Genomic DNA, 13944 nt, shown 5'->3' on the forward strand with positions numbered 1-13944 from the left:
GTTTGAAAACAGGGAAATAGAGAGCTTGGTGCTGCTGGTAACAGAAAACACCAACCAGCACCACCTCTATTTTTTAATTTTTACTTTTTTGTCTTTTATTTTGGGGTTATGTGTTGAACTATTTCTTTTCCAATTCCAGTGACTTCCTGGATTCTAGTTGAGCTAAAAGGCAGAGTAAATAAGTATAAGCGTTTCCCAAAATGTAGAAATATTCCAAACTGTTCAGACACTATTTTAGAGATTTCCATGAATTATTAAAAAAAAACATAGTTTTATTTTGTTCTTTTGGTATTTTATGTGTAACCTCTTGTAAAGTGCTAGAAATTATGTCCCTTAAGAAATGTCAGCAAGAAATCTTGTTAGTCTCCTTGTTAGAGTTTTGCACCACGTTGTTTTTATGAAATACTGACATGTCTTACAGTATTTTCCCATATATACATAACTGAGTGGCCAATGATAGGGCACAGGGGGTAACATGAGCTTTTTGCATTTGATGATTGTAATGTAAAACTAAAGGGCATTTGTTTTATAAATGGTTTTAGGAATAGAAACAGCATTCTTGCTTGCTGATTCAAATGCAAGTTCTTTGCATTCTGAGGGAATCAAGTGTGGCTTTCAAGTTTTGTAAGATGTTTTTTAGCCTTCTGTATACAGTGCATCTGGAAAGTATTTACACCGCTTCATTTTTCCACATTTTGTTATGTTACAGTCTCATTCCAAAATGGATTAAATTTTTTCCCCAAAATTCTACACAAAATACCTCATAATGACAAAGTTTGCATGATTTCTTTTGCAAATTTATTATAAATGAAAAACAAAAAATGTAACACAAGTATTCACACCCTTTTCCATGACACTCAAAATTGAGCTCAGGTGCATCCTGTTTCCATTGATCATCCTTCAGAGGTTTCTACAACTTGAGATGAGTCCACCTGTGGTAAATTCAGTTGATTGGGCATGATTTGGGAAGGCACACACCTGTCTATATAAGCCCTCACAGTTGACAGTGCATGTCACAGCACAAACCAATCCATGAAGTCAAAAGAATTGTCTGTAGGCCTCTGAGATAGGATTGTGTTGAGGCACAGATCTGGGGAAGGGTACAGAAAGATTTCTGCTGCATTAAAGGTCCCAAAGAGCACAGTGGCCTCCATAATCTGTAAGTGGAAGAAGTTTGGAACCACTCTTCCTAGAGCTGGCTGCCCAACTAAACTGAGTGATTGGGGTAGAAGGGCCTTAGTCAGGGAGGTGACCAAGAACGCAACAGTCACTCTGACAGAGCTCCAGTGTTGCTCTGTGGTCAGGAAGGTCTACCATTTCTGCAGCACTCCACCAATCAGACCTGTATTGTAGAGTGGCCAGACGGAAGCCACTCCTCAGTAAAATGCATATGAAAGCCCGTCTGGAGTTTGCCAAAAGGCACCTAAAGGACTCTCAGACCACAAGAAACAAAACTGAATTTTATGTAGGGTTTTGAGGGGGAAAAAAGTTATTTAATCCATTCTGGAATGAGAGTGTAACATAACAAAATGTGCAAAAAGCAAAGCGGTGTGAATACTTTCCGGATGCACTGTATTGCAGAATTATTTCTCCTTCAGTGAGTTAAAGTTTAAACATCATCTCACTACTAAAGGTATGATTACAGCTGTTCAATTAAATGTCAGTTTTCTGTTTTGTGAGCTGTGTAAGCCAATAATCTGTTTGCTGTCAAAAGATAAAAATGCATGATACTCCAGGGCATCTCAAACCCACCATACTCCTTACTCTCAGTTCATGTACTGGTACACAAACACTGATTAGAACCAATGGCCAAGGAGCCCAAAAGCCTCCCAAAAATAGTTAGGTAGGCTATCCTTCACATCTTGCACAATGCAAAGTCAACATTCATTATGTAAAGTAAATTAGCCCTGGCAGACTCTATTACATGCCTGTGTGCTTAATGTAGGGATAAGTCCAAAAAAATATGCTGAGCACGTGCAGATTTTGACTGACTTGGAACTTGAATTAAAACAAGATTTTTTTCACACTATAACGTGTCCTTGCAGCTGAAGCTAACCAGGAAAACTGGTGTCCTGTGAGAAGGGATTTGTTGGCAAATGTATACCCAAAGGCATATCTTCATCAAAAGTAGACTTGATTCTTAATTAAACCGATACAACAGCAATGACAGCTCTGTGGTGCTTTGCCTCAATAAAACTTAACAGCCACTAAAGTTTCTTCTGACTAATGATTAATGCATTCAATTTCTGTGATCTGTATTGAGCGTAGCATCATGGGTAATTAAATGATGGTCTACAGAGCGCTGAATGCTCTCATGAAATGACAAGGCCATAATTATCATGAAGCTTGGTTGCCCTCTGACTCAAATACCAATTGTGCATCAATAGCCAAGGGGAAGATGTGGCAGAATTAAAACTCAAAACAACTCAAGCTGCCGAAAAGCTCACAGCTACAATATCAGTCAGTAACACTTTCCATTTTTACACAAGTTTGGAACAGACTTTTACTGTTCTGATTTATTGCTAATATTATGATTATATTTATTCATTTAGCAATTTCACAGGTCCATAAAGTGAGACATATAAAACCAAGAAATGCAATTACCTTCTTCAAACATATTCACACCTGCACATTTTGAATCCATGGGATCACAATGAGACCAAAAGGTATCAGTCTCATCATTCCCTTGAATATTATCTTATGTCCAAAAAAAAAAACAAAACAGAAACACAACCTATCAGACTTGCAAGTGTCCCTGTTACAATGAGATTCCCTCACTGAATACTCGTAACACTTCAGTGATCAACAATATAACTTCCTCCAGTGAATACAATAACAAAAGCACTGCACTCTTAAGAAAAAGGGTGTATGCTGTGCAGAACCATTTATACATTCTTACTGATTCATAAACAAGCATCATTTTTAAACCTGCAGTACAAACTCAAACACAGCACACACATATACAGTACAGATAAGCCTCCTCTGGGGACTGTGTGGCTTTCAAAAAAACATATAGGAGGAGAATATTGATGTTTCCTTTACTATCATTTAAATCAAGCCTGTTATTTTTATTATTGTTGTCCCTCTCCAAGATAAATATGGTGATAAAAAGAGATGCCCGCTCGGCGTCTCGTTGACATTTAAGGGAGTCCTTTCAGAGCAGTAAAGATGCCCATTTGATGGATACCACAGCTCAATAGACAACAAGAACACAAAATAAGGGAAGCTTATGGATGCAGAGGTGGCTAAGGAAAAGAAAAAGAGAGAACATGGGCAGTGAACACTGGAATGGATGAAGAAGATCAGAGAGCAACAGAATGGAGAAAAACAACAGCTAGGAGACAGAAAAAAGGGAGTGACACACCGAAACAGTCCATCAGCACTGAAACACCAGGACAGGATAGAACTGGAGATGTACATCCAGGGAGAGCTGTACAGAGGTAGAGATGGAACAGACAGCCACAGCCGCAGCTGTCAACCGGGGAAGATAAAAGAAAAACAAAACAAAAAAAAAAAGAAAACTCGACACGTTGACACACTCCTCTTTGTCTCTTCTTCTGTGTTTTCAGTACGCAGGTCTGTAGAAAAGCTCCCCAGAGGTAAGTCTGCGTTTCAGCTCCTGCCACAGAAGCTCCCTCTCCTTTTGGACTCCTTTCATGAAGCCTCGGTTCTCCTGGGCTCTCCGAGACAGGTAGGGAATCACCTCATTCACCGGCCCATAGGGGACGTACTTATAGACTGGGAAGCCTGCCTGGCCTGTGGTTGCAGTGGATGGGATGGGAGAAAACAAAAGAAAAAGGAGCTTTGAAGAATGATATGGATGGAGATGATAAAGATTAGATTAGATTAGAATATTTCTCTATTTATGTGAAATACCATGAGTGCCTTTTCACGAAGAGATCGTCAAATTGTGATCTTTGATTGGCTAGTTCCAATTTCAGTTGTTACAGTTTTAACAGGTTATTCTGGACAAATTCTAGCCAGCAAATTACAGCTGGATGTCATCTCGACCACTTTGCCTCACTGAAAGACTGATGCAGTCCGTCCAATCAGGAAAGTTTCCTGCATTTGCACAGACACCCTCAGTCTGCTGCATTTGAATTAGAAGAGCTGCTGTTGTCTGACAGTCAGACTCACATACTGCGACTGTTTTGTCAGATTCAGGCTCTGTTGAAATAAATGTCCTTTTAACTAATCCACAATCACTCATAAAATGTCAAAAAATGATGAAATAAAATAAAGACATGAAACATTCTGAGGCAAAGCATATCCAAAAACAATCATAGGAACTGGCTATATGATACCGCCACCAAGAAAACAAAACAAAACCAAAAAACAAACCAACGGGTGGAGAAATCTTTACTTTATCTCTTTATCTCATAAACCAACTTTTCCATCATTTCAAATGCACAGCACTGACTGCACTACACCTCGACAGCAAAGAAACACACGTGTCTGCTTACATCAATGAGGCGGTTTCAACTTAAGCCTCATGTTGATAGGCAACAGTCTGCCGCTGCAGTGTCTGTCTTTTGCTGACAAACAAAGCGGTAAGAGCCATCAGTGGCGCTTTGTTAAGACAGCTCGTCAATACCGAGCTGTCTCAGTTCATATGTCATGTTACGTGCTGCATACCGACTTCACCCTGTGCACTTCATGCAGCCCAAGTGGCCTGTATACGTGGAGGTAAAAAGTCCGAAAGACACAGGCAAGAGTTATAGGGGAGGGCGGCGAAAACCTATCCTGCAGAGGCTGAACTAAGATCGGCCGTTGAGCTAGAAAGTGTTTGTGTGTGCTTTTCTCACCCAATGGGAAGCTGATTTGATCACACATTCCCAGTAGCTGACCAAAGTACACCTTGTTGTCTGTGGGTAAGAGGCCCAGCTCATTCATTCTGGTTGAGAGAGAGAGACAGTGAGAAACTTACATCATAAATAACCTGGCGTATACAAATTCAGAGCTGTATACAAAAACCAGTTTTTCACAGTGTGTCTGGATGGAACTGAAACCATACCTCCTCAAGGTGTGTTTCACCGTGTCCTCATTATGGGAAGCGACCATCACATTGGCATTTCTGTTGAGAGCAATCTCGTCCAGCACATAGTCCAAACACCTTTTACAACCACACACGAGGAGGACAATATATGTGTTATTGCCTTTGACATAACTGGGAACATTTGTTTGTGAAAAGGGAATTACCAAAATTGTTTTATCCTAAACTATACTATAAAATATTAAAATATATAACATGTAGTATACCTTGTGCATATTTGTGGCTTACACTTTCATAATTCATCCAAACAAATTACTCTCATTAGCATGTAAGATTTATTGTATGGGGCAAGACTATCTTTACTCAACTAAAAAGTACAAATATCCCTAAACACTGAATATATTTACCAGAAATCTAAACTTAGGCAGGAAGGACTTTGGCCTTCTGCTTTCCATCCAGTGTAGCTGTGTTAATATATATGTACTTTACCCTCATCCATATATTTCTAAATCCCACCTCATGCTGTGCTGTAGCCCATCAGCCAAACTTTCTGTCTGTCCTGTGTTGATGTTTACCTCAAAATCTAATTGATTGCCTGAGGGTGGCCTTTCCTCTTTTTGTACAAAACATATTGATCTCCACAGGGTGATTTCTTTGAGCTTGCCTGGATATGGGAATGTCAGAAAATTGTTACAACACAGCAAGCCTGGAGCTTCAGTAACTTGCACGAGTCAGCAGGGTGGAAGCTCGCTGACATGAGATGTTGAACCCAGAATCTCCCCGTGCTGGCCCTTGCAGTAGATTTGTGCCTAGTAGATGGCCAGTTTAATTCAGTTAACCACATGGGAAAATTGGAGTGACACAAGGTAAAAATACTGTTTCCCTGTGATGTCTCTTTGGATGACACTTAACTCTAAATTGTTCGCTATTAGCAAAATTTTAGAGTAACGGTGGACATCGTCACAAAAAAGCTTGGTTTGGCTAGAAAAGATCAAACTTTGCATAGGCAGAATTGGATACTCTTCAAGTTAATAAACAAAGAAAGAAGTCCATTACCTGTGGTACATTCTATTGGTGGACTCATAATCAGGGTTAATAGGGTCTTCATAACCAATCTCTTCGGCCCTCTCTCGCTCCTGATACATGTAGGCTCCACGCACCAGCTTGGCAGCGAAATGCCAGCCCTCACGTCGAGACAATTCTACGTCCAAAGTTACATTGTCATAGGCCTCCTGCAGAGCAAAAAAAGAGAGGACGATTCACTCTTTAGCAAAGATTAATGACATTTAGAGAAAAAAAAATCATTGATTATACAGACAAAAGACATGTTACAGCACAATATAGTGACATTATACTTACAACCAAAAAAAAAAAAAATTGCCATAATTACTTGCCAGTGAAAATTTGGAAACTATGGGAGACAAGGCAGGTGGACAGACACTGACACATCTCTATATCACTTCCACAACCAGTAAAAACAGGACATGAGTTTATTTATTTCCATATAAATAACTAAAAAAAGCAACATGCTGAGAACTTGCTGAAGAATTCTTTCGGTGTTAACACAGTGATGTATTTTTAGTAGGAATAGTGCCTGCATATTTTGTTTGCATACACATAATTTACACTTTTTATCTCACATTCCTTTTTGCCAAGTGTGAATTCTGACCTTGAGGTAGCACTGGTAGGTGTTGAAGATGACAGGCTTTTCTCTGTTATAGATCCTCTGCATCTCCCGTGTCAGTGTGCTGATAGCTGGCTGGAAGTAGGTTTGCTCTGCATCCACCATCAAACGGACACCATTCTCCATGGCATGCTGTCAAATTAATTTGGCATCGTATCACTTGAAAGTGTTAAACTGTGCAATAGTTTAATAAAAAAAAAATTAAAAAAGGCTGAATAAAACTTGCTTTATCTGTGACTTTAATATAAACCATAGATTCATTATTGTGCTTGGGCTTACAGCGGTTTGCAGCACTGCAATAAAAACAGCACTGTTGTATTATAGTAACACATTAGACACTGACTTGAAAAAGATCCATTTATATTAGTTAGTGCATGTGTACTGCGTAAGCATAAAACACATAATAGACTGTGAGATGCTGCACAAGAAAATATCACAGTAACCAGGAAAGCACAGCTTACTATGAATTATCACTACAATGCTGTGACATGTTTAAGCAGTAAATATGCCACAGCAGTGTAGTGACAATCTGCATAATAAACATTAATATGACTAATAAAAATGTCACATTTGGTTAAACTCTAAGTGCTTACTCCTTGCAGGTTAATAACAAATGCAATTTGCTACAAAGTGTGTGTATATTTGTGCACAGCGGTAGGTCATTGTAGTTTATGTGTGTTTACCTTGACTAAAACATCCATGCGCTCTAATATCCTCTTCATTTGCTTCTCTTCTTCTATGGCGAAATTCTTCAGTAGTGGTTCCAGCTCACCTAACTGGACAAACAACCCAACAGAGCGTGCACCACGAGATGCTAATGACACAAACATCACACAGCAAGACATCTATTCTTGCTTCTTATCCACCCTTCAGCTGTCCAAGGTCAACAGATAGTGTCGAGGATACGCTGCCCACACTCTTCACATTATCACAAGGGCTTCCTGACAGCATCAGTCAGTTAGTAAAATGTTTTAGATTACAGCAGATTTAGTTCAGCTTTTTTTTTTCTTTTAGTTGCCGTCAGATTTTTCTGAGATGAATTTGTCAGCTTGTTCACATGAGAGGGACATTAACACATTAATAAGGGTACAACACAGACACAGACAACTGTAGTCCATTTAATTGAATTGCTTCCAATTAAACAGCAGTCCAAATCAGGTACTGCTGAGACTTACAGTCTCCTGCCTGCACTAAACTGTACACACATCAACTCTGGGAAAGCAAACAGCAACTCAGTTATTGTCACCAATGAGTTTGGGACTTGAATTTTACTTCTATTTCTATTTCAATTCTTTTAACCGTATTTATTCATTTATTGGAAACATCTCCTTCTTTCAGTATTATAAGCTACTGACCTCTACATTTGGCACAACCAGCAGGTCCGATATCTTTGTTCTGTCGGCAATTAGGCTGTTCCAGTCGAGCATGTCTATGGTACTGTCAAGGCAAAGGGTAGAAAGTACAGCACCAAGAGTACAGCACGATAAAATAAAAATAAAATATAACATAAAAAATAAATATACATGTAATAAATATACATAAATAAAATATACAGATTTTAGAAAATTATTTTACTCAGTCTGAAACAGATCATGTTCTTAAAAATTAATTCACACATGATGGTGTGACTGAAATACTGTATTTCATCTTATTCTGCCTGTGAGGTCTTAATATATTATGAGGAAATTTTTTAATTCTGCAACCAATTTTCAGTAACAGATGTTTGAAAATCAGATTACTTATTGTTTTAAACAAATAATTTGCAAACTGCAATCCATTTGTCTTCCTGCTTACCCTGAAGATTCTTCTTTACTAAACCAGCCAAAGAAGTCACCTTTTGCACCCAGTTTTGTCAGGAATTCCTAAACAAAAACATACACAACAATCTAAAATAAGACAAGACAAGACAACTTGTTTTGTTTGTCTCAAAGGGCATTGCATAACATCATAGCAACATCCTCTGCCCTTAGACCCTCACACACACAGACGTGCAATGGATGTTGTACAGGCAGGACAGCAGTTAACAATCACAAATAAAAAGAAAATAAGGCACTTGGAGCAATAATATCCCCATACTCTACATGAAATACGAGCGCAAAGATGATCTGTATCATTGAATGTGACATTATACCACATGTACCACTAAAATTTAAGTTGAGAGTGGAGCAGAAGAGGAAAAACTCCACCTGCAGTTGTTTCAGCTCCAGCCTCTGCTCTAAGGCCTCCATGCCATCTTTCCCCTGCTGAGAGGCCAGGAAGGTGAAAAATCGCTGCCATTTCACCAGGACCTCTGAGAACAGGAGCTTTAAAACAAAAGCATGACGTGAGTCCCCCACACCCCTTCAGCAAAGGTATCAGTGAAACTGGTGCACTGACATTTTAATCACAACTGTAGTGCCTACCAGAAACTGAGGTCTTCCAAGAGCAGTCATTTTGATGGCAGAAAAACCATCCATTGAACTCCCACCTAGAGGTGGAACGGAGTTATTTTTAAAATGATGTAAAGACCAAAACATTAACAGGGTGGTAAATCCACACTTCGAGACAGTGCTGCATGTAATAAATTGCAATATATGCATTGTTTGGTAGAAAACATCAAAGCATTAGAGCCAGCATGGAGTTAAAACTTTGACACAACATGCAAAACAGCCACACTGTAAAGCTGCATCATAGATGGAGTTTAATTTCAGGTTACTTACTAGATGCTTTGATGCATTTGATGAAGGTCTCCATATGCTGGTCACATTTGGCCTCATCAGCATAGAAATAAGTCACTCCCCTATGAGGGTCCCTTAACTGTTTGTGCGCTTCATATTTTTTCCCTCTGTGGTCCTCGCCTTGGGATGAAAACAAATTTGCATGCCTATTACTTCTAATTACATCATAAATTGTGTCCACAAATGAGAACACAAGGAGGCAGCTTACCTATGCTTTCTTTCTCTGCAGCGGATACACATGAGCTAAATGAGAAGAAATATAAATGGATAAATTTCTCTGTGTTTAGGCAACATTAAAACGTAAGTTTCATCAGAATCACAGGCATTTTAAGTTACTGCACTCTTTCTGCGAACGTTTTGTCCTCGTGGCATTGAAATGCCACGGGCTGATATTGTCTCTAGTGTCTGATCTGCCAGCCTGCTGACCATACAGAGAGGTCGGCTGTAGCATCACATCACACTTGACCTACTCTCGCCTCAACTGGGGAGCTCATGTAACCAAACAGAGGACGAAACACGAAGAACGCTGACATCAGGGACAGGGGAATGCAAAGCCACAAAGCTAAACAGTGTTCAAACAGTGTTCTAACAGTAATAATGCATTACTTTATGCATTACTTTATCTGGATTTAGCTGAAATGGAATCCATTTGATACTAACTGAAACTGTATTGTATATCTAAAAATACTAGGGTGGAAACAATTAGTCATTTAACTGATCTGTCAGTCAACAGTAAACTGTAAACCTGTCAGCTGTCAACTGCCATCGTGCAAAGGACAAATGGTGATAGATAGTTGATGGATGGAAGATGCCAACTTCAGGAACTCCGCTGAAATATTTTAAGTCACAGTCATAAACTGATCTCATCTTATGCATCCAGTTTTAACAGCAGCATTATTTACATTCTGTTTTGAATGCTTTCTGTGTTTCGCTGCCGAAAATTCAAATTTTTGGTAATTTGGTAAAATTATTGGTAATCTTCTGGCACGAAAAAAAAACATTTTAAGAGAATTTCTATAATTACTGGCACCATTAATTAGCTACTGGTAGCTTTTGTTACAAAAATGTCAGTATTATGTGAAATCAGGCATATATAATTTTAAGTTTAAAAGGCCTACACAACTGAAGCTTTACACTATATCAAGTACAATGCTCTCAACATCAACCCAGGACTCTGTTCCTTATATCTTCCTTCCGTTGCAAGAAACTGACTAATGTTGTTGTTGCTATCTTGACAGATCACCAGAGTGCCTGTCAAAGCCTGCTGTCTGAGATCAAGCTGGCTTAATGTGCCTTGTGCTCCTGCTTTATGGTTTGCAGGTGTATGTTCACCAAACAAAAGCTTTCTAGGCTAAGGTTTGATACTTCTTTTGATGTTTCCAAGCTGGCATCCCCAAGACAAAGTATATCAAAGCTGTGCAGAGATATCTTGTTACTAGTGATAAGGTATAAAAAAAAAACACTGAGTATGTACACAAAGGGTCGAAAAAGTCACAGCAAAGCACTTGAGTGGGAGCTTTATCAGCCTACAGAATGTGATAACATAATATAACAATAACAGAGGACATTCTGTCTGGCACTGGTATTGCAGCAAGCTGCCATTTTCCATCAACAGACTTAAATGCTGAATACTTAAATATATTGCCTAATAGCCTTGTTTATTCACTACATCTGACCTTTACAAACCTAGCAATGTTGTGTGCGAGAAAAAAAGGTCAGTCTTTTTGGGCTGAGTATCACACCTTAGCTAAGTAAATCTGGCAAGTGCATTTGTCTTTTTCACTTATGTATACACTACACACACACACACACACACAAATATTGTGATTTTGTTCACTGATTTGACTGGCAATTCAATTTCAATGAATGTACAGATCTACAACTTAAGTAACATAGCTAACTTCTGCATGAGGTTTGTACTGTCATCCAGTTTCAATCAGCTGACAGCTCAGATAGCCTCTGCCTTGTGCCACTCATGTGACAGGATTCCTAACGAGAGAGAAATTCTGGCCAGCCAGCCAATCCACAAGAAGGGGCCATGACTGAGCCAACAAATCATGTTGTAAAGAGTAATTACTTGCTGGCTATGAGGCTCCCTAAAATAAACCCATTGCTGGACATCAAACAAGGGGAAAATACTCTGCAAGGAAATAAGAAATATAAACTCTGGTAAAAACTCTGTCTTGAGGTCTTTTTACATTAGATAATTAAAACAGATTTGATACAAATTCTACTAAATATATCTGAACTTATTTTATATTTGTGCACCGACGATTTCTACTAATTTTTTGTATGTAATATCTTCTGAAATGTATAGCAACAACTTTCATACTTGATCTCTTTCTGCTCGATCTCCTCCTGGCTGATGTCTTCCTCCACACTGTAGTCTAGGACAGAGCCGACACCGAAAGCCTGATTCTTCTGGATAAGCGGTCTGATGGTTACATGGTCCTCACCAGCTACAAACTGGCCATAAAATGTCATCTTCATGAACTGGTCAAAGGCTTTCTGTCCCAGGATCTTCTTACCTAGATCCATTATCTGAGCAGAAAGGGATAGTAGAGTATAAACACTTTTTGATTTTTTTATGGTGTATTATGTACCTTTCTTTATGATGATGTTTACTAAGTGTAATGTTCCAGTCCAAGCAGGTTTACAAAAAGTCACACGATGATCTTGCATAAGCAAAGGAATTCAAATCATGTGCATACCCCTGAGCTAAAAACCATAAATGACATCTAAGACTAAAACACGAAACAAAGGATTTAACGTTGCAGATACGCTGAAGATCCGAGCCATACCAGAAGAAAAGCTTCACTGAGTTCCAGTAATTAAATGAAGATGGGATAAGTGTGGAAGGAATAATCTATTAAAGCACTGTAATACTGCACATAATGACATGGGCTGGAAGAAATTTTATGAATGGAAAATATCTTGTGGTCGGTCCATTTATAATCTGTGTATTAACGTTACCAGATGAACATTAACACCTTAGTGATCTGACACGATCATCTCTGGCATGTGTTATGTAACATGATTTCCAAGAGGTTCACTTGGAAAAACAAGTTGTAATTTGAGTGGTGGGTGTTTCACATGAGCCTAAGGCGCAGACAGTTAGGCCTGGCTTTAGTTTTGACATGAAGCTGACTTGAGGTTTTCTTTAACTGGAATGCAAATTAAGGCCTTTCAAGTTACAGCATGTCCACCAGTTATTATCAGTATATAGATAAACAAATAGAGTTAGCTGTATCTTTGAAGAGAGGGTTAACGCTGCATTACTCTGTAATGACAACTGAAGTTTGGACATGTGTTTTGACGTATCTTGCTTTCTGTGCTCCCATATAAGCTATCCTGTCAAATAAGAGTCAACAGTAAGGCTAATCTTTAACATGCTGCCACCATTCAGTCAACTGAACTAAAATCCCATTAACAAACAAAGGTTAGATGTTAATGACGGGCCGGACGGCAGGTTGGCAACATTACCTCTTTATTCTTATCAACCAGGAAGTCATAGGAGCAGAGCTTAAAAACCACCAAACTTCTGAGCAGCTCTAATGAGTCTTTGCTCTTATAAGCCTCCCGTGTATGGTCGAAGTCCACGGAGATCTCATTAGTTGCAGCGGTGGTGATGCCGTCTCCCCCTCGTCTCCTCGGCTGTCCGGCACACTCAGACCGTGCCGTGTCATGTTGAGCGCGGCCGCGGCTGCTAACCTCTTTCTGCGGCTCTGTCTGGGTCGCCGAGGAGGAGGAAACGGTCGATTGTAAACATTTGAAGAGAATGTTCGTCCCTCCTCGTGTCAGGGCTGGCACGGGTTTGATATAAAACATCAGCCTGGAGGAAGTTAATGTCTGCTTAGCGGTGAAATCAAATAGACCGCAAGCCTTACAGATACTAACTGCCAGCGCCACAGAGGGAACAGATAGGAAGCCAAACAGTCATTTTAGCATCACCTGGTTGGTGGATAAACCTGTGACGCAGCAGTTTTGTTTATCACTCCCAAACTTGTTCCACAGGTGCACACCCTCTTCCACTATTCGTTGTATGCATGCATTTTCCTCGGGATACAATACTTTTTTGGCGTGGCCGATTTTTTTCTTTCTTTCTTTCTTTTTTTTTAAAAAAATAGGCCTTTTTTACCATAATGGCTAAAGGGTAAAATTCATGCTAACATGTTATGGAAGGACAAAAGTAGGCAATACGTACTCAAGTAGCATGAGCCTAAGAACAAATTTGTGGTACTTTTACTCTATTCAGTTAAGTTAAAGTAAAAGTAGGGTATTTGTAGCTATTAAACAGTTGTAGTTGCCAGTTATTTTGAATCAGATAACCACTGTTGTGAGATGAATTTACTCACTAAATTCACTCAGCAGCCACTATGTATGTTTATGTGTTTATCATAAACATATATATGTATGTATACATGTGGCAGTGCATACATTAATTTGCAACCTTAGTATTTTTACAGCGTAGTTTTACTTTTACTCAGTGAAAGTATGAATATATCAGAGTACTTCACCTTCACCACAAGAAAAAAAAATATGTTGCATTG

General features: G+C 39.1%; 1 protein-coding gene across 1 annotated transcript; it reads right to left on the bottom strand.

The window, feature by feature from the left end:
• Positions 1-2484: 2484 nt before the first annotated feature.
• On the bottom strand, positions 2485-13462 carry prodhb (proline dehydrogenase (oxidase) 1b). Its single transcript, XM_046385510.1, has 14 exons — positions 12878-13462; positions 11727-11935; positions 9603-9637; positions 9377-9514; positions 9080-9144; positions 8864-8980; positions 8472-8539; positions 8033-8114; positions 7361-7453; positions 6663-6809; positions 6050-6225; positions 5015-5113; positions 4806-4894; positions 2485-3756 (listed from the first exon to the last, which is right to left on the bottom strand). The coding sequence occupies exons 1-14, from the start codon at positions 13220-13222 to the stop codon at positions 3566-3568; spliced, it is 1854 nt and encodes a 617-aa protein (XP_046241466.1). The 5' UTR covers positions 13223-13462; the 3' UTR covers positions 2485-3565.
• Positions 13463-13944: the final 482 nt, after the last annotated feature.

This window comes from Scatophagus argus, chromosome 4, assembly GCF_020382885.2.
Source record: "Scatophagus argus isolate fScaArg1 chromosome 4, fScaArg1.pri, whole genome shotgun sequence".
NCBI classification, from domain to species: Eukaryota; Metazoa; Chordata; class Actinopteri; family Scatophagidae; genus Scatophagus; species Scatophagus argus.

Bases quoted from the DNA above. Each gene is read 5' to 3' on its own strand.
- prodhb (XM_046385510.1), bottom strand. From the start codon at position 13,222: ATGTTTTATATCAAACCCGTGCCAGCCCTGACACGAGGAGGGACGAAC. The intron at 9,515-9,602 runs GTAAGCTGCCTC...TTTCATCCCAAG, and splicing joins TGCAGAGAAAGAAAGCATAG to GCGAGGACCACAGAGGGAAA. The intron at 9,145-9,376 runs GTAAGTAACCTG...TTCCACCTCTAG, and splicing joins CAAATGCATCAAAGCATCTA to GTGGGAGTTCAATGGATGGT.